General features: G+C 39.6%; 1 protein-coding gene and 1 long non-coding RNA gene across 10 annotated transcripts in view; one reads left to right on the forward strand and one right to left on the reverse strand.

Annotated features, from left to right (window-relative positions):
* Positions 1–24,696, reverse strand: part of LOC309384881 — a 435,034-nt gene that overhangs the window by 115,147 nt on the left and 295,191 nt on the right. The window lies entirely within an intron of this gene.
* The window catches only part of TNKS1BP1 (tankyrase 1 binding protein 1), a 37,910-nt gene that overhangs the window by 1,623 nt on the left and 11,591 nt on the right, over positions 1–24,696 (forward strand). For 2 of the 9 annotated variants that reach the window (XM_081938806.1, XM_081938809.1), the window contains exons 2-8: positions 5,680–5,818; positions 7,320–8,085; positions 9,312–9,384; positions 10,634–12,037; positions 14,047–15,755; positions 22,557–22,941; positions 23,511–23,652. In XM_081938806.1, coding sequence (XP_081794932.1) covers positions 5,680–5,818; positions 7,320–8,085; positions 9,312–9,384; positions 10,634–12,037; positions 14,047–15,755; positions 22,557–22,941; positions 23,511–23,652 — 4,618 coding nt within the window. Of the gene's footprint in view, positions 1–5,522; positions 5,544–5,679; positions 5,819–7,319; positions 8,086–9,311; positions 9,385–10,633; positions 12,038–14,046; positions 15,756–22,556; positions 22,942–23,510; positions 23,653–24,696 lie in introns of those variants that run through there. The other 7 variants (XM_081938810.1, XM_081938808.1, XM_081938811.1 and 4 more) reach the window with 7 other exon arrangements.

Raw genomic sequence — 24,696 nt, forward strand, 5'->3', positions numbered from 1 at the left:
GGCGAATGTAAACGGCTTTGGAAGAGAGTTATATGAAAAGTGATGTTAAAATAAGCCTAACAGTCTTTAGTGTAAAATTTATGCTTGGGTTTTTATTAAGCCAGTCTGGTTTCATCGAAAACCTCTATTCTTGCCATTAAAAAAAAAAAAAGTCCATCTTATTTTTCTCTACTTTTCTGCCGCTGTCCTTTCCCTAAGGTTAATCGTCCCACAAGAGCTTTTAATCCTTGTTCTTCTAACAATCGTGTGTGCACTGTGGTCGTGCTAAGATACTTTTGCAGTCTTCTCTCACCATGGGCTTCATCCAGGTGTATGGGCTTCAATTCCCATTAGATTTCTTATTATTGACCATTCTGAGTGGAAAAGCCTGACAGTTGATGTACATACATCTGGAAATTCCCCCAGTTCGCGAAGGTTGCTTTTACATGTAAACTTTTCACCCATATAATAGAGATCAATGCCCTATCTGCCAATGTTTTATAAATAGGATAATGTGTCAAACAAAAATCCATAAATGGCAAGGGATTTACTTGAATGTATATTATAGTTCAGACTGTATTGCTTGTTGGGGGGAGGGCTGTTGAAAGACATGGTGATAACTTTTCTTTCTCTTTTTGTTCTTTTTATTTGTTGATTGATTTAGAGAATTTATATAGCCACTCATTCACTCTCAGTGTCTCCGGGCAGCTTATAAAAAGTAAAAACCCAATGTACTAACAGTAAAAATATTACACACACACCCTCCCCATGACAGCAATTAATCAAACTACTTGGATTCCATCTCTCTCTAGGTTCCCCATTGACAAAACCAGATCTTCAGGACCTTGTAAAAGAGTATCAAAGTGGAAGGCAGTCTAATTTCTGTGGAGATGATATTCCAAAGGGAGGGAGCCATCACGGGGAAGACCTTTCTCCTGGGTCCCGCCAGATGTACCTCTTTAGGAGAGGAGACCATTGTAGTTACTTTGTTTCAATGAAGAAGTAACCTCATTGCCGCATTCCTTTATGAGAAATGTGACCAAAGGAGGAATACTTTTCAGATGATGAGCTATACAACTGGTAGCCTGGTTGAGTACCAATTGCACAAGATGAGTTCCCACATAATGAAGCACTTTCAGAAGAGAGAGTTGTGCTGAGAAAATATCACTTATTCTCCAAATCTGGAGTACCTATCACTAATGTGGAGGGAACTCCAAGCCACTCAGCCCTTTCCCTATAAGGCTTCCCATGTGGCTGCTAACATTCTATGGAAGAAGAATTCAATTTTAGCTTTGTTTTTGGCAAGAGTTTCTACTTTTATCTATTTTTTCCTTTAGGCATAGAATTGCTGAAGATGGGGGAAATGTTTAGTAAGCTTACTTTTCTATGTCCATCCTGAAGAATGCTTATATAAATAAACGATAAGAGTTCTGATTTTTTTAAAGTACAGTGGAAACATCTCAGTTGTGGTTTTGGAGGTAAATGTACCTGAAATGAATAGGGGCTTGTTAATTTCAACCATTTTTTTGTTTTGGTAGAGCTTCAAATTCTGGCTAGATTGCATTTAGAACAGAGTGCAGGGACACACCTTAGAGTGGTACGTAAGAGGTAGAGTTTACACATCATGAGTCACATTTTCAAACCAAATGGAATGACTAGGTTCGTTGAGTACAAGCTTGTAAGAAACAATAATTGATATATCTATTATAATATAGGAATAAAGCTTCTATTGCAATATATATATATATTTGTGTTACAACCCCTGGTATGCCTAAATATGGGAGGAAGGTCACACTCCCTCTTTCTGTCCTTCGGCTTCATCACAGAAGACCATGCAGGCAGAAAACCTGGCTCAACTGATAAGGAAGAGAACCCGTGGCTTAGTGGTTAAGACTCCTGCCTAAGATATATACAGCCTGGGTTCTAATCCCAGTAAGGGTATGGCTAGCTGATGAGAGCTAATTAGCTCGAAATAGATCTATCCTAGTCTCCCTTTATTTATTTATCAGTACAAATGCAACACACACAAACATATATATATATATATATTGCAATAGAAGTTTTATTCCTATATTATAATAGATATATCAATTATTGTTGATCAGCATTTTTAAATAGGAAAAAAATAGAATGCAATAATTTGGGGAAATTTGTTTAAATTTCTGGGAGCAAGTGAACAACAACACTTGATGTTGGAGAAGGCAACTAGTATAAGAAGCATTGTATTGAACTGTCTGTGTCAGTGGCCCTCTTAGTTAAGAAGGAAGAAAATTTAGCCTTGTAAATATTGCTGCATTATCACACTTTATCATGCTCATTGCCTCTGCTGATTTAGAACATTGAGAGTTGACATCTAAACTGTAGGCCAAATGTCCCCATCACTGCTCAAGACAAAATGGTTTGGAACCAGCTGATCACAGGTTATATGGGGATAATCATGAAGATGGTCATGGATGCTTAATCCACCGGTAGTCTGGAGAAGGCCTACAATCTACGCCTTCTCTGGATTTTTCTGTAGGGGATGTTTTATTGAGTATCTTGAAGGTATGAATGTTTTACAACAGGAGTTTATGTAGATATTTAACAGTGCCCTTTGGGGATTTTGTCATTTCTATTTCTTAGTTCAGTTTTGGCACTTGCTGCCTTCTTACATATGCCTTTTGTTGTCTCTGTGTCTCAGGTTTCTTCATTCCATATTTTCTTTGCTTGTTCCCCAGGATTTCCTCAACCAGATCCTTATTATAATCCCAATGGGAGGGGGGAGGGGTTCTTGTGTAATTTAAAGTTGCAGTGTCTCAAGTTGCAGTTGATTCTTATTCAAGTTCTAGGAAACTCTTCTTTTTCTTTGCACACTGAATCTTCCTATCTTTCTTAGGTCCTTGTAGCTTACTACAATTCTACACATTTATTTTCTGCATATCAGCTGTTCATCACTGTAGGCCCAAGGCTCATTTGGACAATACGATGTATTTCCTTGCCCAAAAACTTTATTTGAAGATGTGTTACAAATACTTTTAAACCCCTCCCCAACATTTTTTTCTGTGCGAAAGTATTTACAGGTAGTCCTCAACTTAAGACCACAATTGAATATAGTTGCTAAGTGAGTCATGTCTCATTTTATAACCCTTTTTTGCTATGATTGTTAAGCAAATTACTAAAGTTGTTGAGTGAATCAGGGGGTCATTAGTAATAGAAATAGCATGTAGACTTATATACTGCTTTAGAGTGCTTTTACAGCCCTCTCTAAGCGGTTTACAAAGTCAACCTCTTGCTCCCAACAATCTGGGTCCTCATTTTACCAACCTTGGAAGGCTGAGTCAATCTTGAGCCTGGTGAGATTTGAACTGCCAAATTGCAGGCAGCCAGCAGAAGTAGCCTGCAGTACTGCACTCTAACCACTGTGCCACCAAGGCTCTAAATAAATCTGGCTTCTCTTATTGACTTTGTTTGTCACATGCTCCCTAAGAAGGTTGCAGATGACAATTCCAGGACCCCAGGATGCTACAACCATTGTAAATACATGCGGTTGCCCAGCACCTAAAGTTTGATCATGTGACTGTAGGGATGCTGCAATTGTCATAACTGTGAAAACTGGTCATAAGTCACTTTTTTCAGTGCTGTTGTAATTTTGAATGGTCATTATGCAAAAGGTTGTACATTGAGGACTACCTGCATAGAAAAGTTGGGGTTAAGGTTAGATTTTAAAGGCTTTCAAGCCAAAATGTAGAAGAGATATGAAAGAAAGCCTCTTTTCATCCCTCAACCCCCACCTCCAGGGTTCTTGCAACATGAAAAACTCTGAGGAAAAGAATTTTGCTGTGATAATTTCTCCCTATTCAAAAACTCAATAAATTCTTTTCAGCATGTGATATTCTCAGCCAAACAGAGTCTCCCCCCCCCCCCCCGGTTCTTTGTTTACTCATCGTGCATATTTTCCCGAAGTATGTACTTCCTCTTTGAAAGTTACTTCATACTTATTTTATATGGATAGCGTTCTTTTCCGTGCAGGGAGAAAAGTAAATAATCTAATAACATGAATACATTTTTACCCTGGTTGACGAATGTTTTCTGCAACCTGATTCTGTAGATAGGTTGGGACTGCTACCCAGAAATTCCAACCATCATAACTATTGTGTGTCTTTATAGATCAAAACAGATTGAATAGTATGTAATGGATGGTACTTCAAGATCTAAGTCTTTGCATAATTGGAATTAATATTAAGAGAGAAAAGGCTAGAAAGCAGCAGTACAGATAAGTTCTCGTCTGGCTACTTCCTTGTTTAATGACTGTGTGTAGTTACAGTGGTGATAAAAAAAGTAACTTTATAACCAGTCCTCGCATATACAATCTTTGCAAAGGAAAGCTGAAGTAAGAACATAAGTACTGTGAGGTTTCACTTAGCAACTGCTTCGTTTAATGATCGAGTTTCTGGTCCCAATTCTGGTTGCTAAACAAGGACTACCTGTATGTGGGCAATACAAAGATTCAACTTGAGTCCATGTTATCTGCAGAAGAGGTTGGCTTGTAGATACTAAAGGATGAGATGAAGGGCTAAGCAGCAAGCAGAATGTTGTTAGTCTGTTCTTCTGTCTCCTTCATTCAAGCATGGAAGAAGTTGCTTGCTGGTCCCCAAGAGGCAGACTGAGAATGGGGGTGTCTGTACAGTCTTTCAAGGATACCTTGTTCTCCTCCCTTTGTCCACCGTGACAGTTCCCCCCCCCCCATCTGACTAAAGGGGAGCTCTTCATGAGCCTTTCTGTGGCCTCATTCTGGGTCCACTTCTGTTTCGAATACAGCCAATTGGAACAGTTTCTGCTACACACACTCTTCGTAATGCTGTTTCCCTTCTTAGAGAGAGCTTGGCCCATTGTTGAAATCTAGTGGGAGGTCGTTGCTGTAGTGATGGGAGCAGGCCCCAGCTTTACCTCATTGAATTCCAGTGGCTGTGCCAAGTGATTGAGAAATCAGAAAAGGGGAAGCACTCCAGATGTTTACTCCTTTGCCCTGCGCAGTCTGGTTGGGAACATGTACAGCTGGGATGGCGCTGAGCTGAATTTCTCCCATTAGTGGGGTGGGGGGTGGGGAGCTGAAAGGAACTTGGAAGGAGGAGAATGGCTCAGATTAGAAAAGCAGCCAAATGGGAGTGCTGTGGCGAAATGACAAGAGCTGACAGCAGAAAGAAAGAAAGAAATCAGTAGAGGGATGGGAGACGAAAATTTGGCATTCAATGGAGAGAATAGCAAATTGGCAGAGGAGGAGAGGGTGCGACGAAGGTGGTGCAAGTATTGTGCTGAACAGGGCAGTAGCATAGGTTAGGCAACCTAAACCCTGATGCATTTGAGGTTTTCTACTTTCAGTGTGAGTCATGGGCTGGTTGCTTGTGAGAGTTCTGCTCCCTTCATCCTTGTTCCAGCCTGCCCTGGGAGTGGCCTAAGATGATATATCCTCATTCCCTCTCTCCTTCCTTCCCTCTCTCTCCCTCTTTCTCTCCCTCTTCCTCCTTCCCTCTCAGAGAAAGACAAGGAATGGTACCTCTTTTAAAGCTAAAACCTAACTAAAAATAGTAAGCAAAAGTATTGGGGAAATTTCATTTTGATGATTTAATATCCAAGCTGTGCCATCTGATAAGAAGCCTTGGTTATCTCTTGAGAGGATTTTGCAAATTGCCTAACCTTTTTGTGCCTGTGTGTATGTCCTAGGGGCTGGCCTTTATGCTGACTTCTGAGTCGCTTCCTGATGTGATGGATTCTAAGCCTCAGACGCTGTGTTCTTCATTTTCCATTACCGCTGCCAATGGCCGTAAAGACTCTAAACCACCATCAAGCAGCTCTGAGATAGGTATATCCAAAGGACAGCAGAAATGGGTTCCTTACCACATGGCAACTGGCCAGGTTTTCTATTGATAATAAGGGAGTGGTTCTCCTAAGAATTAAGTGCTGAATGTGATATGAAATATATGAAATATTCTGTGCTATTGCAAATTGCACATATGTGAAGACATTTTCTGATGTATTCTTATGCATAATTCTCTTTCCCACTTCTGAAATATTAAATACTAAATTAAAGGACATTTTAATTCCATGTTGTAGGTTCAGGAGGATTTTTGTTGTTGTTACTTCTTTCAGGACACAAACCAGGATTCTTAACAGTTCACTCCTATAGTCTAAACTAAACCTGAGTCAACACAATATTAAAATGGATAAAAATGTATTTTTCTTTGGGTAAGATGTGTTGTTATCCAATCACAATATAAACATTTAAATTGGCTTAAAATGTTTTGCCTACATTGGGTAAACAGGACTTTCAGATAAATGGTTTTGGATAACGAAGGGAAAAAAGGGGAATTGCTGGTCTAAAATGATATAAACCGCCATGAGCTTTAACCATGTCAATTTGGTGGTCCTATCAAGGATTGATCTTACTTTTTAGCCTGAGACTCTTTCACCTTAAAATGCAGTCCACAGGGTCTTTTACGGGCTATGCTGTATTTTTCTTTGTTACCTGGGATTTGCAAGCTTGGTAAGCTCTTCAATGTGACCTGGATCCCCAGTTGCATACAGTCTTCATAGAAAATGTTTAAAAAATTATGCCCACTTTATTCCCCTCTTCCCGTTACTGTCATTCCATTTTCAGCTCAACATTGCTTACAGCTTTTTATTAGAGAAAAACAACAACATTTGAAATACATGCATGTTATTGCACTTGTTTAATCATAGATTCTTGTAATCTCTGAGCAAGCTTCCACTGCAAAAAGGATGAGACGACTTAAATCTTTTCAGAAGCAAGCTACTTTAGGCTTGCCAGGAAGACAGTGGACCATTAAACCATTAAACCTTTCCTCAGCCTAGAGCCGTCATGGCGAACCTATGGCACGCATGCCCAAAGTGGCACATGGAGCCATGTTGCATGACATGCACAGCGTCCCCCATTCCACTTCCGGGTTTGTGGTGCACATGCGCGCACGACAATCAGCTGATCTTTGTGCTGGTGTTCTGTTTTCCTGCGTGAGCATGCGCCCTGGGCCAGCTAATCATTGCACGTGCATGCATGCATGCCAGTAACTGGAAGACTAGCTGGCCAGTGTATATGCATGCACCTGAAACCGTAAGTTTACTTTTGGGCACATGCATGCGCCCTGGGCAGCTCCTCTTCTGGGTTGCGGTGCTGAAAAGGTTCGCTATCTCTGGTCTAGAGCATAGATTCAATAATAGCCCCTGAAAATTGGGAAATTAAGCATAAAGGGCTTTAGTAACGGTAATTTGCACTAAGAATTGTTGTAATGGAGCCTTATAATTTAATGGCCACATGTTAACCATTTCTTATTAAATGCTTCTCTCAGGGGATGCCCGTCCAAAGCCACCTGTGAAACCTAAGCCTTGTGTTCTTCCTAAGCCAGCTGTGCCAGTGAAGCCTATTCCTGGACTGCGCCAGACTCTTTCTGAGGTGCCTTCTGCAGAAAAGATCAATTTGTTGGCTGGGCCTAAGCCATATAGCAGTGGAGCCGGCAGTGCTGTGAAGCGCTTTTCCCTTAACCTGAAGTGCTCTCCAAGAGAAGTTACCAATGGGAAAGAGGTTCCATCTTCTTTCTCCATTGGAAGCAAGTCATCTGAAGATAAAGAAGAGGCTGAGCCCACCAAAAAATCCAGTGCTGTTGAAAGAGCTTCTGAGGAGGAATGTAGAGAATCCTCTAGTGTAGCCAAATGCACACTCCCCTTCAAAGTGAAACCGGTGCCAGTAGCAACCAAGCCAGAACGTTTTCCTGGGACCACAGTGGAGGAAATCTTGGCCAAAATAGAAAAACCCAGTTCACCCAGCTCTGACTTGCCTCGGCTAGTACGCTCTTTCTCCAGCCAAGATGGTAGTTCAACTATTCACCTAGGGCCTAAGGGTTATGTTGCCTTTTGGAGAAGTTCCAGTGGAGAAGGAGTAGGAACAGACCCAGAAGGGTCTGCTTACCGAGTCTCCTGTGAAATTAAGGAGAGGAGTTTATCAAGGAACAAGGAATTAAAGGAAGAAAACAGGAGCTTAAATGAGCAGCATGTGTCTGAATCTCAACAGCCAGAGACAGAGGTCGAAAGAAATAAGATTTTCCTTCCTACAGACAGGTAAGGATCATATAATCACAGTGGACCATTTGAAGTAACCTTGAAAGCTCAGCTTTGCTGTGTGACTCATCAAGTGCATTCTGAGAACAGAGACTGATTGTAAATTAGTAGGTGTTCTAGTGCTAATGTTCCAAAAAAATGAAATTAATGCACCAAATGTATCCGACAGTTTCTTTTTTTTTGTACTTTTACATTTGGAATTAGCGGGGGCAATTGCTTTCTTCAACCTAAGAATAAAATAATAGGTTGCTACATTTTTAAGATTTCAGCCCTCCTATAATATATATCTACATTTGGATCAGTCTCAGTCGATTTGATGTGACTTTTCTCTGACTAATCATGTCTGGAATTGAGCATATTTCTCATAGCTCCATGTTTGCCAAATCCCAGATATAAGGAATATAGGGTTGCAAGAGATGGCAGCTCTCAGATCTAAGTGATTTGTTGATAAGGTAGAGGAGATGACATCTGGTGAAATAGAAGATGCTTGGAATATTCAGCAAGACTTAAAATTTCCATAATTTTTGCTTTTAACACTATAATCAGTTCATTTAGATCAGTCATGGAGCTTCCTCATTGTTATGTAGATTGCACGTGTGATTGGCATCATGCCTTTAATTTTTGCATTTAACAGTATAATCCATTTAATTAGATTAAGCACAAATAGCTTTTCCATTGTTAAGTAGATTATACATGTGATAGGCACAATGCCCTTAAAATAGGGATGGTCCCATTTTTATGGGCTTTGAGAACTAGCCTTTGGACATCTTGTGCCTGGAGCAGCAAGAAAATGTAAATGAAATGGCTGTTTCCCACTAGTGCTAGAAATGAAAAAAAAATGTGATGCTCATGATAGTTTAAATTGGAGGAACTTTAAGTCACTCCACTCTTTATCTATGAAGATGGTGAGAAAGAAAGATGATTCTTCTCAGTTTTTGGAAGCTTGTGCAACAACTTAGGAGTGTCATCTTCACATGCCCATTTCTTTAGTATAATGGCTATGGTAGTATGCATATGGACAAACTCACAATCCAAAGAGTTTAAGGTAAGCAGTGGTCCTCTGAAAGACCTTTGAGGGCTCCAGATTGGCTATATATGCTTTAGATTCAGGATCCTTATTTCTGGTTTTTGTGGTTGTTGATTTACTTGGTATTCATCCTGCCTTTGTAATAATATAATCATAGAAGGTGATTCTGTTCTGTAATGATAATACATCTTTCTGTTAGCAGCTCCAGCCAGCCTAGCACGGGCTGTGAAGGAGACCATCTTGAATCCAGCAGTCCACCGTCTTCTCCTGGTGTGAGTTATCTGCAGCTCGGCAATTCTTCCATTGGTCTCTGTCCTTCCAGGCTCTCTTCTGTCTCAGGGGTATCTGCCACCTCTCTCCTTCCAGGCTCCCTCCCTGTAGGGTGCGTGTCTCCTTTCTCTACTAATGCTTCTCTTCAAGAAGAAGTAACCCTAGCAGGGAACGTTTCATGCATCAGTACTGGTTATCTTAGCCCAAACTTGTTGCTCTTTGGGGCATAGGTTATGGCATTGTAAACAAAGAAACAAACCTGCCAATATGTCCAGGTGCTTGATGTTTCAAAGTGAAATATTCAGCTCTGCTAGCTGTGTTAGATGTTATCACCTGTAATTTATATTTTCCCATCCTGAACGGCCTTACCCAGAGTGCAAAAATCTTAGCTATGCTGGTTAGTAGATTATGAGAATCTAGATAGTTTTTTTTTAAACTAACCACTTCACGTCCAAGCAAAGAAGAATAGAGCAGTGTTTCTTCAGATCTTTAAAAAAAAGGCCCAAGCTAACTACACAGAGAGAACCAAAGCTAATACAACGTTATGGGGCCATGGCCAGAGGGAAGGGAGCAGTTGTGACTCACAGTATGTAGTTCAATGACCTGCCAGGTATGTATGAAACAGTTCCCACTGCTCGGCTTGTAGCCAAATTCACTAGTAGAGAAGGCACAGCAGCCTCTTGCTGGTTGCTCTGAATTGGTGAAGGTAATGATTAACTCCATTTGCTTTACTTCAGGAAAGAGAGGCATAAGCTCATTGGGTGTGTTTTATTTAGCTGCTTTGTGTTTCTCTCTCTCTCTCTCTCTCTCTCTCTCTCTCTCTCTCTCTCTCTCTCTCTCTCTCTCTCTCTCTCTAAATCTAATCAAAGAAAAGGCAAAGGCTGAGGTGGGTGGGGCATGCATTTTTATTACTGCTCAATGTTGACTGATTTCTTCAGCTTCTCTTTTCCCCTTCCTGCTCCACTCTTTGCATTTCATTATCTTCTGGCTTTAACAATATAGGGGTGATACTTTGAGAGAGGCTTTCAAGGTAGTTTTTGATGTGTAAAAGCAGGAAGATGCTGCACATGGAGTGATTCAAGGAAAAGGGATATAATTGAGCCAGATAGTCTTCCAGTATATGCTAAATAATAATTCTTGGTCTGTAGGATGCAAGATGATCAAGTTCTAAGATTTTGCTAGATTGTTTAGGAAGTTTTCAGGGAAAGAAAGTAATTTAATTTGTTCTTCCTGTGTGTCTCTTTCCCCCAGACCAAGTTCTCTTCCAGAGTCACACCCGGATCTCCTGATGCCCCTTCTGAAACAACCCAACCCCCTGGTGCTCCGTACCTTCCAACAGATGTCCCATGTAGTGAAGCTTTGCTTCCACCAGGTTCCCCTGACGGAACTGCTAAATCCTCCAGAAGTCCTCTGGTAGACTCTGTCAGTCACGTTCAGTTTGCAGATCCCCCTGTAACAATTGCAGATCCCTGGCCTCCAGGATCCCCTATTAAGACTTCTCCAGGACAGTCCTTGCTTTCAGACTTGGCAGATATTTCTGCAAGATACCCTGAAGTCCCTCTTCTCCCTGAGCATACTGCCAGTTTGAGCCATTCGCCCATTGAGTATAATCTGCAGTCTCACCAATGTCCTACAGGAGTCTCAGAATCCCCTGGCTCCCCTAGCATTCTTTCAAAGTGCCATGTTTGTTCCGATCAGCCTCCAGGGTCCCCTTCATGCATACCAGACACCCTACTCAACAGGGGAAAAGATTATCTCAAAAATCAAATTCGTCCTCTTGAGGAGAAGGCTCCCCTGCTAAATCAGCGTCGTGCTTCAGAGGGGGTGGTGCAACCACAGAGTAAAAAAATGGTCAGGGAAGAACTAGGAGGTTCTTTAGCTGCATTGCCAAGAGAGAAGGACCCACCTGTAGAGCAGAATTTAGGAGGAGAGTCTAGTTGGAGTCTGTCACAGTCATTTGAATGGTCATTCTCTAATCAGGGACTGGAGTTGTGTGGGAAGAGACTAGTATCTCCTCCCAACTCTCCCATTCAGGAACACGATGATGACAACCTTTCGGAAGCAGAATTGGGTAGAGAGATCCCTCCCATTCAAGGATCATATCAAGAGGCAGATTCAGAGGGACAAATCGGGAAAGAGGAGGAGACTGAGGCTAGTGAGCACAGTGTCAATAAGGAATCTGAAAGAAACTGGAAGAAGATTGAGGGCCAGGCTACTCTTGAGTTGTCAGCACCTGGTGGTCCCTCTGTTCAGAGAAAGATTAGTAGCCCTAATCTAAATGGCCCAGTGGTGGCAGAAGAGGTTACTTTTCAAGAGGATCATGATGATTTCCTCCAATTTCCCCCAAACCATGAGGAAGAGGCTCTACGAGCAATGGAGCCATTACCAAGTGTAGAGGAAACTGCTCCTCCTGCAGAGCCTTGCATCTTGTTCTCAGAAAGTGCCCAGGTACAGACAGCCGATACCTGTCAGGAAGAATGTGATGCCCTGGGTATGGCACAGGAAGCCAAGATGGGGAACTCTGACCTATTGGGTGGAGTTGAACCTGGTTCTAGTTCACGTTGGCTAGATGAGCTTCTGGCATCTCCTCCACCTAGCACTGATGATACAAAGAAAAGAAGTACATCCAAGGTAGACGACCCCACAGGACCACAGGTAAAAACATTGTACTCGGTTTTAATTTTATGGAAGGCAGTCTTCTATTTAAAAAGAATTGTGACTAAAAGATCTTACTGGTATCAAACTTCCTCATCGCTAAAGAACGTGGCATAGAAGGCGTTAAATGGACACAAGCATGTTTATATGAGTAAACATTCCTGCCCAGTTAGATGACTGAGCCAGGGCTTGTCTTTAAGAACAGTAGGCTGCCTTTTTTAAAATTACAAAGTAGTTAAACTGGTTGGGTGGCTGCAGAATGTACAAGAGCCTAGGCTGAGCCAAAAGGTGCTGCCATATGAGATAATCCTCTAGTCATCTGGGAGAAGTTAATTTTCCTCTTCCCAGATCCAGTTCTCTTTGTGCATTGAAGATACCCTTGATTTCTTGAACTTCTTGGTTATTAAGAAGTTATAATTTGGATCCATTACAGTCTTGTCCAAAACCGAATGTAGTTGTTCTTAGTTAAGAAGGACTTAAGTTACATACATTTTATTCCATTGATGTAGTCCTGAAAGCTAAAAAATCAAGTGGGTTAATAGATTTAGGATGATTAATTTCCATTGGAAATTAATTTTCCAATTTGAAATTTGAATGGAAATTCATGATATTAGCTGCTCCAATCTCTCTTCACAACTGCAACAAGCTCACTGTTCCAATTGGGCTATATAAACTTCTCTATACTTTCCCCGTCTTTCTTGCCAAAATATCTTAATTATTCCTTAAAAATGATTGTTTACTTTTATTGGCATATTTCATCTTTACACATTGTGCTGCTTTTCTATCTCAGAACATGTGAATTAGTTGTGTCTTTGGTATTTGTAATCTACTGTAATTATCTATGACTCGATACAGCTTTCAAATCTATTGATACATGTGTAACTGTAATTTGGATCGTAATACATGAATTACAGGTAGAGATAGTAGTGTCTTACTGTGGGAAGTGGCTTCCATTAACAAACAGCTCGTGTAGCTTGGGAATGTAGAAAGCGACTGTGAAAAGTCAGAGCCCTTTTGTCCATCTAGTTCAGTATTGTCTCATCAAGTACTTTAGACTTTTCACAACTGGGTCTAATTTTTATTTCTAATCTTAATTAATTAATCTTGACTTTTGGATCAAATGTTGAAGGTTTCACCAAACCTTTATATGATAGACTGTCCTAGTTGTTGATCCTGACTCCTCAGTTGAACGATGGTGGTCCATACGCAAGGTGGGGAATTTGTAGTTCTCGCTATACTGAACTGTAACTTCTAACAGCTCCAGTAACATTGCCTATTATGAAATTGCTGCAAATTATAGTTCAGCAATATTTGGAGAACCATGCATTTTTACCTCTTAATATCTAAATGATTTAAAAATTGCTGTCAAAGGCCTTTCCCAGCTCCAAGTAGTTCTCAACTGGTCGTTTAGTGACTATTCACAGTTACAACAGCACTGAAAAAAGTGATTTGACCAGTTTTCTCACAATTGTTGCAGCATCCCAATGGTCACATCAATATTCAGACGCTTGGCAACTGGTTCTTATTTATGATGGTTGCACTGTCGTGGGATCGCGTGATCCCCTTTTGAGACCTTCTGACAAGCAAAGTCAATGGGGAAGCCAGATTCACTTAATAACCGTGTTACTAACTTAACAGTCGCAGTGATTCACTTAACAACAATGGCAAGAAAGATAATAAAAAGGGGAAAAACTCAATTAACAATGTCTTGCTTAGCATCAGAAATTTTGAGCTCAGTTGTGGTCGTAAGTCGAGGATTACTTGTACACAGGCTGAAGCTAGGATCTTTTGTGTGCCAAATATGGACTTTTGCTAAAATATTTTAATTTTTTAAAGAAGTAAAATATGAATAGTTGCTAGATTATTCCCCCCCCCCCCCGCTTTGTATAATTTGTACATTTTGTGATTCACATCCCTCTAATTTATTATCCCAACCCTTTTGTCCGTAAGAATCTCATACAATTTTCCCCTTTGCCTTGTTTTTTTCCTCTTTTTTCTTTATTTTTTAGGATCTTCTGGGATGGTCACGGAAGGACCTTCATAGCGAGTTTGGCATCGTAGGTGCTGATCATTCTGATACCTTTCGCTTGGATTGGACTGCCGATGTGACCAAAGTTAAATGGCTGGGAGAAACAGAACAGGATCGTGAGTTTGGCACTGGCTCACAGGACTGGCCAAACTCATACACTGTTGGTAACCCCAAAAGTCAGGATATGGAATTTGGTACCAGCCAGCAAGAATGGGCTAGAGGATCGCCATTACTGGGCAGTTCCAGTCCAGTGCAAGAAGAGTGGCTTGCTTCTTATGGTAGCCATGTTGCTGATCATCCAACTGAGGAATCCAATTGGAGCAGCACATACAGCATCAGTACTGATGAGGGTCAGCCCGCAGAACCCTATGTGAGGAAGCCCGGCTGGCCTAGTCTGTGCCAAGCTGGCAGTGATCAACAGAGCAGTGAGTTTGTTGCAGTTGAGAAAAGAGAATGGAACAACCAATATCATGATGCTGCTGCTGAAACAACTGACTGGCCCGAGTATCATATGGAAAATGTCAGTTGTCCAGAATCAGATGTCAGCCCCGAATTGGCCAAGGTGCCTAGCGAGTTCACTATTGAGAGCCAGCTAGAAACAAAGTTCAGTGTCAAACGTTCAGATGACAGCACCCCAGTTTCTGTGCTCAGTGCCAGACATTTAGGCTGGCCTAGTGAATCTGGTTCTGGCAGCGGTACTAATCAATTGCAAAGTGAGTTCACTGCCCATCAAGTGGAACTGTCTAGTGAACCTCAGAACAGTCCAGAAGCTCAGCTTAGTTTTCAGCAGGACTCGGGACTAGATACATCTGGCTTTGATGATGACAGTTATCCGGAGTCTGAACTGAATGTCAAACAGTCTGACTCGCCTAGTAAGTGTGATACAGAGATTGCCCAAAACCAAGATGATGAGCTCAGTGCTGGCAAATCTGATGGAGCCAAAGAATACGATGGTGAGATAGGTTGTAGAATTGAAATAGATGGTGGCATCAAAGGCAATAACTCTCAAATGGAGGTGGATAATCAAGAATTCTTTGCCCTAAAACCAATCTGGTCTGATGAATACTGCTTGGGTAAATTTGAACCACGAGAGGATACTACTGGTAGAGGAGATTGGATCAAAGACTCTTCAGAAAGTGAACGTAATGATACTACAGGACGTGATCTAATAGCTGGATTTGGCTTATTAGATTTGTCCAATCAAAAATTCACAGTCAATTTAGAGGAATCAACGGACAACCTAATACATCAGACTGGGAATTTAACAAATTTGGCCATGGACGAATCCCAAGGAATTGCAGAAGGTGAACCTGAATGGACTCTACATCTTAACGCTGGAGAATTGGCTATCTCCGATGACTTAAAAGTTGAGAGATTAGAAGCTTATAAAAAATCTGCAGAGAAGCACCTTGACTGGGTCCTTCCTTTTGGCATGGACACTTCATCTGCATCATCAAATACAAGATTGGTGGATGCAGAAGAAGGCAGAGAACCTGATGTTGGACAAGCAGATTTAATTAACAATATGGATGTATCTGACAGCGCAAAGACAGATGTATCTGATTTGAGACCCAAGGCTTTGGATGGGGCTGAAGTGGCATATAGGGATGAGAAATGTCATTTGGGGGCTACTGGTTTGGAAGATGATGTGATGCAGCATCAAGGAGCAACACCAGTATGTGGAGAGAGGTAAAAGCTGTTACAATTATTTGATAGTTGAGATGCAAAGAAGGAAGGAATAGACTTAACACAAGGAATTAAAAGTAGCAATTAATTTTGCTCTTGCATTGGTTTATTAATCAACTATGGTGAATGAGCAATTGCTGATATCTTATTGTGCTTGGGTGTGATTCCTTTCATTACCGCAAGTAACCAGTTATTGGTGTACACAGTGCTATATAGTTCTTTGTAATATAGACTTGATGAAATAAGTTGCAACTTCCTCTGAAAGTCAGACAGCATTGGAAGAGCCCAAATCTGCAATGCTCATATTGCAGTTCTGTGGAAATACAATTCAGTTCACAATTAAGATGGTTGCTATGTCAATGTTATTCTTGTCTAAAACAGCCTATCCCAACTGGACACAAAGATGTGTGATTTTAATTTTCAGAATTCTCAGTAAGGCTATGATGAATTGAAATTCTAGAAATTGAATGTCACATCTCTGATTAATACGCAGGCTGAGGAATGCTGTTTTAAGCCAAATGGGAAATAACTTGTACTTTTCACTTGTTGCTAAAGTACAATTGCTAGCATTGGGAACTGATGCTTAAAAACATATATGTATACATAAATTGTCCATTAAATAATAAGACAGGGAGGATGTAAGAGTGACTGTATAGCCACAAGTGGAAAGCGAATATACTGTATATGCTCTTTGTTACTGCTGAGAGAGGCAGGCATAAAGAAATAATGTTACCTAATGAGTATTGAAGCTGTGCTTTCTGGCACTCTATCTAATCTGGCCAAAAGCCCTAATTGTAGACTTAGTAGTTACAGTTAACACTGCTCTGATTTTTTACTTGGGAAAATGTAGCAAGATACCAACATTGCTGCAAAATGAATACACAGATGTCAGTTTGACTTGTTCCAAATGATCAAATGTGTAAAGTTAGTCTCGGGTTTTCTGCAAGAGCTGTTCCATTTGCTGTTGTATGATCAATAGTTCATCCAGTGTACCATTTTGTCTTGGGTAGATGCCATGTTCTGCAGAAGGGATGGTAAGGGGACTTAATATTTTCTAAATTCCATTCAGCTGTCTATATCTGCAGATTCTAGGGTTTTTTTTTTGCACAATATCCGCCAACTCTTCCTCTCTGAGGTAATCTTTCCTGTCTCGTTATTGTATTCTCTGAGGTAAATTCAAGATAATATCCATTATTATTTTTCCTATAATGTATTCTTGTTCATTTTTATCTCTTCTCAGCATATTTTACCAACAATAAGACTCACATCTCACCTTGGCCTTGCTGATATTTTCTACAATGCTTGAATTTTGATTCTGAAAGCTTGATAGATGATAGTTAAAAAAAGCAATATTAGTAATTTCTGGCTAATAGTGTCAAATTTCTTCTGCATTCTACTAGCAAGTGCATAAATTCTCAAAATTTATAAAGTATTAGTAACACCAAGGACCTTCAGAATCCATTTTCTTAAGCAGATAATGAGATTATTTCTTTTTAATATATATATATATATATATTGACTATCATTGACTTTCCTATTTTCCTGATCATGGGTCTTCTTATATGACACCTTCTCAATTATTAGTTTCATTAGCACCCTTCCTCACATTCCAGCTTTGATCTACTGCAACTTATGCTACTCTGCATGAAATATGACACAGCTTCCAGTAAAAAAAAAGTGTAATCTAATGTCAACAAGTAGTACATTGCAAGGGCTCCTAGCTAATGTAAATGTTCACTGAACCACATCATGACATGACCTTAATATATCTTTCCTGTTGAACCCCTGGCCCTTGATGGAGGTTATGTGTGGCTGAAGGTTTAGAGCAGCTGTGTGGAGTAATGTTGCAGCAGGAATTCCCCACCTATCTTGAGGAGTTGTTGTTTATTTTATATTTAGTAGATTGCTGTGACGTAACACATCCAAAGGGAAAAATAATCTGGGTGGTAAAAAATATGGAACAATTTTCTCCCTTGCCAAAGTAGTGGAACAGAACTACCCCATGGAGAGTCTCAATTCTGGAACCATGACTATTGCTTTAACTGAAAAAAAATAACATTTTTGAAAACAAGTTAACTTGACAGGAATGCAGAATTATAGTCCGCTATTCTTACTCTGTCATTCTCTCTTTCTCAGTCTTGCACTGACATTGGGCCCATTTTCAGCTTGCATAATGTATGCACTGTTCATGTTTATACCTCATTTTCTGTGGCTTATAATCAATTTTTCCCTGTATCCTACTGTTAGAGAAATTCATCTCACTGCATGGAATAAGGCATATAGATTCTTGGCTCATTCTTCCAGAATGCCTTTGCTGCTTGACATTATTATGAATGGAACAGCATATGAGAAAGTGCTTCTACATAATTTTATAAAGAAATCTATAGGTCCATCTACATAGCAGTAAAAATGCAGCATATTCTTGATGTCATCAAATTATGTTCTCCATGCATCTATCTCTAGATATTGAAGAGGAAAAGTGCTTAGTTCTAACAAGCCAATGAAGAAATGACAGCGTGGTTCTTAACAGGATGTTTTATTAACTAGACAACACTAATAACAGAACAACTCAGGAGGCGCCTGATAGCTATTTATATGAGGAGCTTAATCAATTTTAAATAATTCAAAATTGCCATCATGTAGTTCATGAGGCTTATGATGCTAAAAGATGCTTAAAGATATCCATTTGGCTTCTGTAAAGGGTCAAGGAGATACAAAACATGACGATCGAGGACACATATACATACAGTTTTAAAGTTGAATAAGAGCTCTTATTCAGAAGAAGTACTGGCTGAGTTGGTTTGAATAGATAGGGAAGAGAAAGTCTTCTAAATAATGTTCAGACCATCCTGCTTCTCTTTCCAACTCAAAATCTGGATTGGTAGGATATTTTCAAATTGTGCAATAACCCTATATTGAGAGGTATATTTTGGCAGCTTAATGTAAACAATTGTCAAGGTTCACTCTGCATTGACTATGTCAGCCCTCCCCTCTTAATCACCCTACCAATTGTAATTCCGAGAAATCATAACTAGTTTTTCCTGTCATATTAACAGGTTGTGTATTTAATGTAGCATATAATACAATCGTAACAGTTAAAGGAAAGCTGCTCAGGAGGAAATTATTTTCAGAATAAAATAATGAGTGAATAAAGGAGAAGAAAAAGATTTAATTCTAATCTGCCCAAAAAAAAAGTTTTCCCTATCCCTGAGACTTTGTAGGAGAGTGATGTCCAGCTTTGTATAATCAGATTAAGAGTGTAATAACCTTTAGAAAGATCATCTTCAACTGCTACTTTACACATTATACCAAATTTAGTGTTGCATATGTGGAATCAGGGGGGCTTTGTTATTAGACCTGTGGTTAGAGGAGTGTTATGGAAAACGCTATATAAAGAATGGAATCAATTAGCCATCAGATGATACATTTTTTATTTTATTTTATTTATTTAAAAGATGGCTGCCCATCTTAAATAACTCCGAGCGGCTGACAAAACGTGGGTTCCTGCCTTTTATATTGTAAGACTCTCTTCATAAAATGTCTTACAAGGCACCAAAAAAAAAATATTTTATAAGTAGAGAATACAACGTCTGATACAGAATTGTAGTGTTAATTAAAGGTAAAAGGTAAAGGTTTCCCTGTCAATCATGTCCAGCTTTAGAGCACGGTGATCCTCTCTGTTTCTTGGCTGAGGGACCCAGCATTGTCAGAAGACAATTTCCGTGGTCCTGTGACTCTAGGCCAAAGGCGCACGGAACGCTGTTACCTACCCACCCAAATGGTACCTATTTATCTACTCGCATTTGCATGCTTTCAAACTGCTAGGTGAAGAGTGGACACGTGGACATTTGTATAAATTGCTGTAAGTGTTGAAAATTTATTTCATGGTATTTGAACCTTTAAAACCCCCAGAGTCTTCAAAAACTTTTCATGGTTAAAGGTGATAATAATTTATTCAACATAAAAAAATTATGTGGGAAAAAAGTCCTTGTTTTTCATTTTTCTTCATCTTTAAGATTTGTGCAGTCTGTCTTCCATTTTCCATATTAAAGCATCTGACTAAAAAAATTCTAAACCTTGTAGACAACATAAAGTGTAGGAATATATCTGCATTTCAAATTTTATTCTAAGCCTTTAATTAAGTCTTTACTGAATTCTGCCTTTTGTTTCAATACAGCGTTCCCTAATCATTGTTATTTTCACTTGCTCCTCACCTAGAATGGGCCTGAGTATTGTATGCTATCACCATTAGACCAATGGTTCTTATAACAAGTGGCCATTTGGGAGTCAAGTAAAGTTGAAGACTTTAGGATTGCAGCCCCATTGAATAGAGTGGGGATTTAACAATTCTATGCTTGATACATAGTATTGGTATCTATTGTTTGGCTGTTCTGGGGAAAAAAAGACAAGAAGGTTTTAAACCAGGATCTTGCAAGCTTATGAGTTACAAACTACATAGAAAGGCGGTTGATGTAGTAGTTATAGTTCACTATGGAAATCACATAAAGTCACTATTATATTTCACTTGAGGGTAAGATGAAGTATACATCTTTCTTTTTTTTTAATTATAAAGTTTTTATTTTTTTCATTTTCATAACATATAACCACAGGTATACTATTACATAGCCAACATCATATTGTATTATTAAATGTTTACATCAGTTCGTCTTACCATCAACTCCTAAAAACAATTAAACAATTTATTGGCTCTTCTGCTCTCCATACACCATATTTGTACCTTATCCATCACTTTTTTTAAAATTTTTTTTTTTGAATAACACAAACAGACAAAACAGACAAAAAAACACAAAACCATCTTCCATTACAAATTGTAGAAAGTGTGTTGATTGGTTACAAAAACTTCCGTGCATCCCTTCTACAGTCATCACCTACAATTCATATTAAATTATATATTTTAAATCAAGTATATTTATATATATATTACTATCATCATACCTCAACCTTCATTTGACTATAATTGTTTTATGTCCTTTTATATAAAATATAAACTTACTGCTTATTGCATATCTTGTATAAGTTCGAAACCCTCCATCTGCTTCTTCAATCAGCTTATCTTTGGTTATCACTAGTGCTTCTGACAAAATTTCTCTCCTTAGTTCCATCAATTCTTCTCTTTTCTTCTTCTATATTTTGAAATCTGGGGTAGAGCTCCAGTCCATCTATCTCCCCTTTCCATATTTCACTCTTTCCATTTCCAACCACCAGTTTCCAGTTCACTGTCAGTATCAACAATTTTCTTGTCTCTTTGTTTATTTTTTCCTTCAGTTTTTAGAACTCTGACCTCCGTTTTCTTCATTTGATAAACATCCTCAATTTTTCCATCCAATTTTACTGTTCTACTATCTATGTTCTCCAATCTCTTCTCAATTTTCTCTGTTACTTCTAATAATTTTTGAATTTCAAACATAATCTTTAGCAATGTTAGGGTTTCTTTTTCATGTTGTGCCATTCCAACTTATAAACACTGCCACTCTGGCATTCAAAACTTTTTATTAAGTTTAAAGCAAATTCATTTATAATCTTTCAAGACAAGGCTTTTTCCCCCCACTCCACTCCAGCTGCCAAAAAAGCTCCTAAAAGCACCTGTATAAATAACCCATGCTCTTCTCACTATCACTCTCTGTAAACAAGCTGAGGAACCTTGAAATGCAAAGTCAAATGATCAAAGAGAAAAAAATAGACAATATTTCCAAGCCTCCAGCCTCCAAGTGGCAGTGTTACTTCCTTTCCCTCTGTTATTACAGCCCTCTTTGTATTCCTTTTATATCTTCTTTATATTCCAGGCTTAAAGAAAACAGAATTCTTAAATGGAGCAAAAAACCACCATCTAATCCAGCATTATAAAAATAAGGAAAAAGATTTTAATCCATAGGTATAAAAAAGATGTAAAAAGTAGTAGAAGAAAAACTAATCCGTTCAATTTAAAGAATAGGAAACATTTGCAAAAGTTCCATCCGTATTTTTTTTTTAAAAAAAGGATAACACAGTCTAATGTAGCTTAATTTCGCCGCTTATTCTGTTCTGTTTTCAAATTTAATTTAGTTTTAATTTTTTTTTTTGGGGGGGGTAGTCTCTTTTATAATAATAAGATTTCCTCACCAGATGGACACACTTTCTCTTCCCGTTTTCCTCCCATTCTGGAGCTATCCCAACTTCAGCAGCTTCACTGACTGCGCTTCTGTCGCTGGCAAAAAGAGATTCTCCTGGATCAATTAGGGACTTTGCAGTGTCCCTGAAATCAGCAAGACGTGCTTTTCCCTGTCACTGTCTCTTCGGGATGGTTTAGGTCCAAAAGGACCGTCCAGCAGCAAAAGTATCAACTGCGATCTTGCAGCTCCAAGATCGCACATCGTGTCGTTGCGATGTCAGCTCCTCCCCTCCAAGTATACATTTTTCTTTTCTTCTGCTTTCTGTGTAGTCTTGGATTTTTTTTAATCTTACCTGTATTTTTGAAGTAGTACAGCCTCATAAAAGAGGCACAATTTTGGTAATGATTCGTATTCAATATAGTTATACTGTTTTTTTTTAATTGATAAGTATATATTTGAATCCTCTCTTGTCCACTTCAATATATCTCTTTATTATATCTGGAAAGTCCTCCTTCTCCCTTTGACTGCAGCTTGGTCATAAATACATTTTCATTACTCTCTTACAGTCAGAAAGCATTTTTTAAAAAGGGAGCAACTGAACTTGGGGCACATTGATGGCAGAGAAGCAAGTAGAGCAAACTTAAAATGAAACCTTGTTAAGAATTCTATTTTGTCTCTTCATCTCAAACTGAAGCAGAAAATGCCATAGTCAGCGCCTGTCCAGTCCCAGCTGCCTGCTGGAAGGAATGGTGTCCAGGTGTGCCAACAGACCAGAGGTCCAGCAGAAGAGGCCTGCCTCCTTCCATAGCTGCCATTCGGAAGAAGAGAGGAAGCTGAATAACTTGCCCAGTGAGATGGTGCCAGCAGCTGAAAAGATCAGGCCATCTCCATTCCCACTGGAGGATGTAGGAGAGGTTTTATCTGACACGGATGGTGACATCAGCCAGTTGGATAGTGGAAATGGGAGCCAGCCAACAGAAAGGCAAAGTGAAAGTCAAGCCACACAATCTATTTCCCAGGATGATTGTGCTTCGGAAGGAGCTGAAGCAGTAACAAGAAAAAAATTCACTTTCTTGGAGGCAAGTATTACCAGAGGTGGCTACTTATAAAATAAGAAGGCTCTATGGTTGTGATGGTGAACCTATGGCACATGTGCTGGAAGTGGCATACAGAGCCATCTCTCTGGTCACGCCAGTCGTCGTCCGTTGCTTGTTGCGTGTGTGGGAGCTAGTCTTTGTGTGCGCGGGAGTGCTGGAAACCGAAGAGCAGCTCCCTGGCACGCATGCATGCGTCAGGAAGCTGAGCTTCTAGTTTCCGATGTGTGCTGGTCAACTGATTTTTGTGCACATATGCGCACCAGAAAACAGAAGACCAGGTGACTGGCACGCATGCACATGCAGGAAATCGGAATCTCAGCTTCCTGGCATGCACATGTGCACTGGGGAACATCTCTTCTGGTTTCCAGTGCTCCCCTGCACACCTGCAGTCCTGTTTCAGCACTTGGTGCCGAAAAGGTCCACCAACACTGCTCTATGATAACATTGGTTGAGCAATGTGGAAGTTATGGTAGTACCAGTAATTTAGTAATTAAATCCCAAATAACACCATCTTAAGAATACATCATGTTTTGACTTCTGTATGCTTTCAGGATACGGAAATTCTTGATAATAGTGCACATCGGGACCGTGCAAATTTGGGCCGTAAGCGGGGTCATCGAGCCCCAATCACTCGAGCAGGAGGTACTGCGTTAGAGAATGACAGGAACAGCTGGATGTTCAAAGATTCTACAGGTAAAATGCCATTAGCGGATGAATTACTGATTTTGGTTATCAGTGTTTTGTGTTGTGTCTATAGGTTTTGCTTCGTTCTGTCATTTGTGTGCATCATGTTCTTTTGAAGCTGTTGTGTATGTTAATGTCAGTCTTGTGAGGTAATCCAGAAAAGAAGCACATCAAGGAATACTAGCCCTATCTTTATTTAAAGGTTTCATTAACATAATTGTGCAAGTCTGAAAGTACATCTCTTTGCCGCCCTCTCCCTTGCTTTTACAGTTTAAGAAACTAGAAAGATCCTTTCTGAGGTGTTTCCCACACCCCCATTCCTTCTGTGGACTTGACTACTTGTTATATGACATTTGTCTAGTGTGCAGCTCTTCCTCCTGTCTCCCAAGAACATTCTCACATACCATTAGTTAACTATTACCGTATTTTTCGGAGTATAAGATGCACCTTTTTCGGAGTATAAGATGCACTTTTTTCCCTCAAAAAAGAGGATGAAAATCTTATACACTGAATACAGCATTTTTGGCCTCCCCAAACCCAGCCCCCTTTGCAAAAATGGCCATGCATAGCCTTTAGGAAGCTTCCAGAGTGCTCTTGGAGGCTGGGGAGGGCAAAAATGAGCGAAGAATTGCCTGTTTTTTGCTCATTTTTGCCCCCCAGCCCCCAGGAGCAGTCTACAAGCCTCCTAAAGGCTATGCATGCCCTTTTTTTGGCACAAAACGGGGCTGTTTTTGGGAGGTCTGCAGTTTGCAAAAACTTTTTAAAAATTTGCCTCTGCAAAATCTTGGTGCGTCTTATATTCTGAAAAATATGGTAGTTAACTGTTGGTCATGGATTTACCTGTTTCCAAAAGAAGGCACTACCTATACTTTGTCATAAGTTAGAACTTATCAATCATAGTTCATTATTAATAATTTACTGAAGTATTGAAATCTAATCTATTCTAATGCCATCCTTGTACTTGATATTTGAAGGAGTCCATGCAGGCATGTCTCTTCTCTAATGATCTAGAAATAGTCTAAAAATAAAAAATAAAAGCAATCTAAAAATAGA

The sequence above is a fragment of the Natrix helvetica genome (assembly GCF_964273705.1).
Source record: "Natrix helvetica genome assembly, chromosome: 1".
NCBI classification, from domain to species: domain Eukaryota; kingdom Metazoa; phylum Chordata; class Lepidosauria; order Squamata; family Natricidae; genus Natrix; species Natrix helvetica.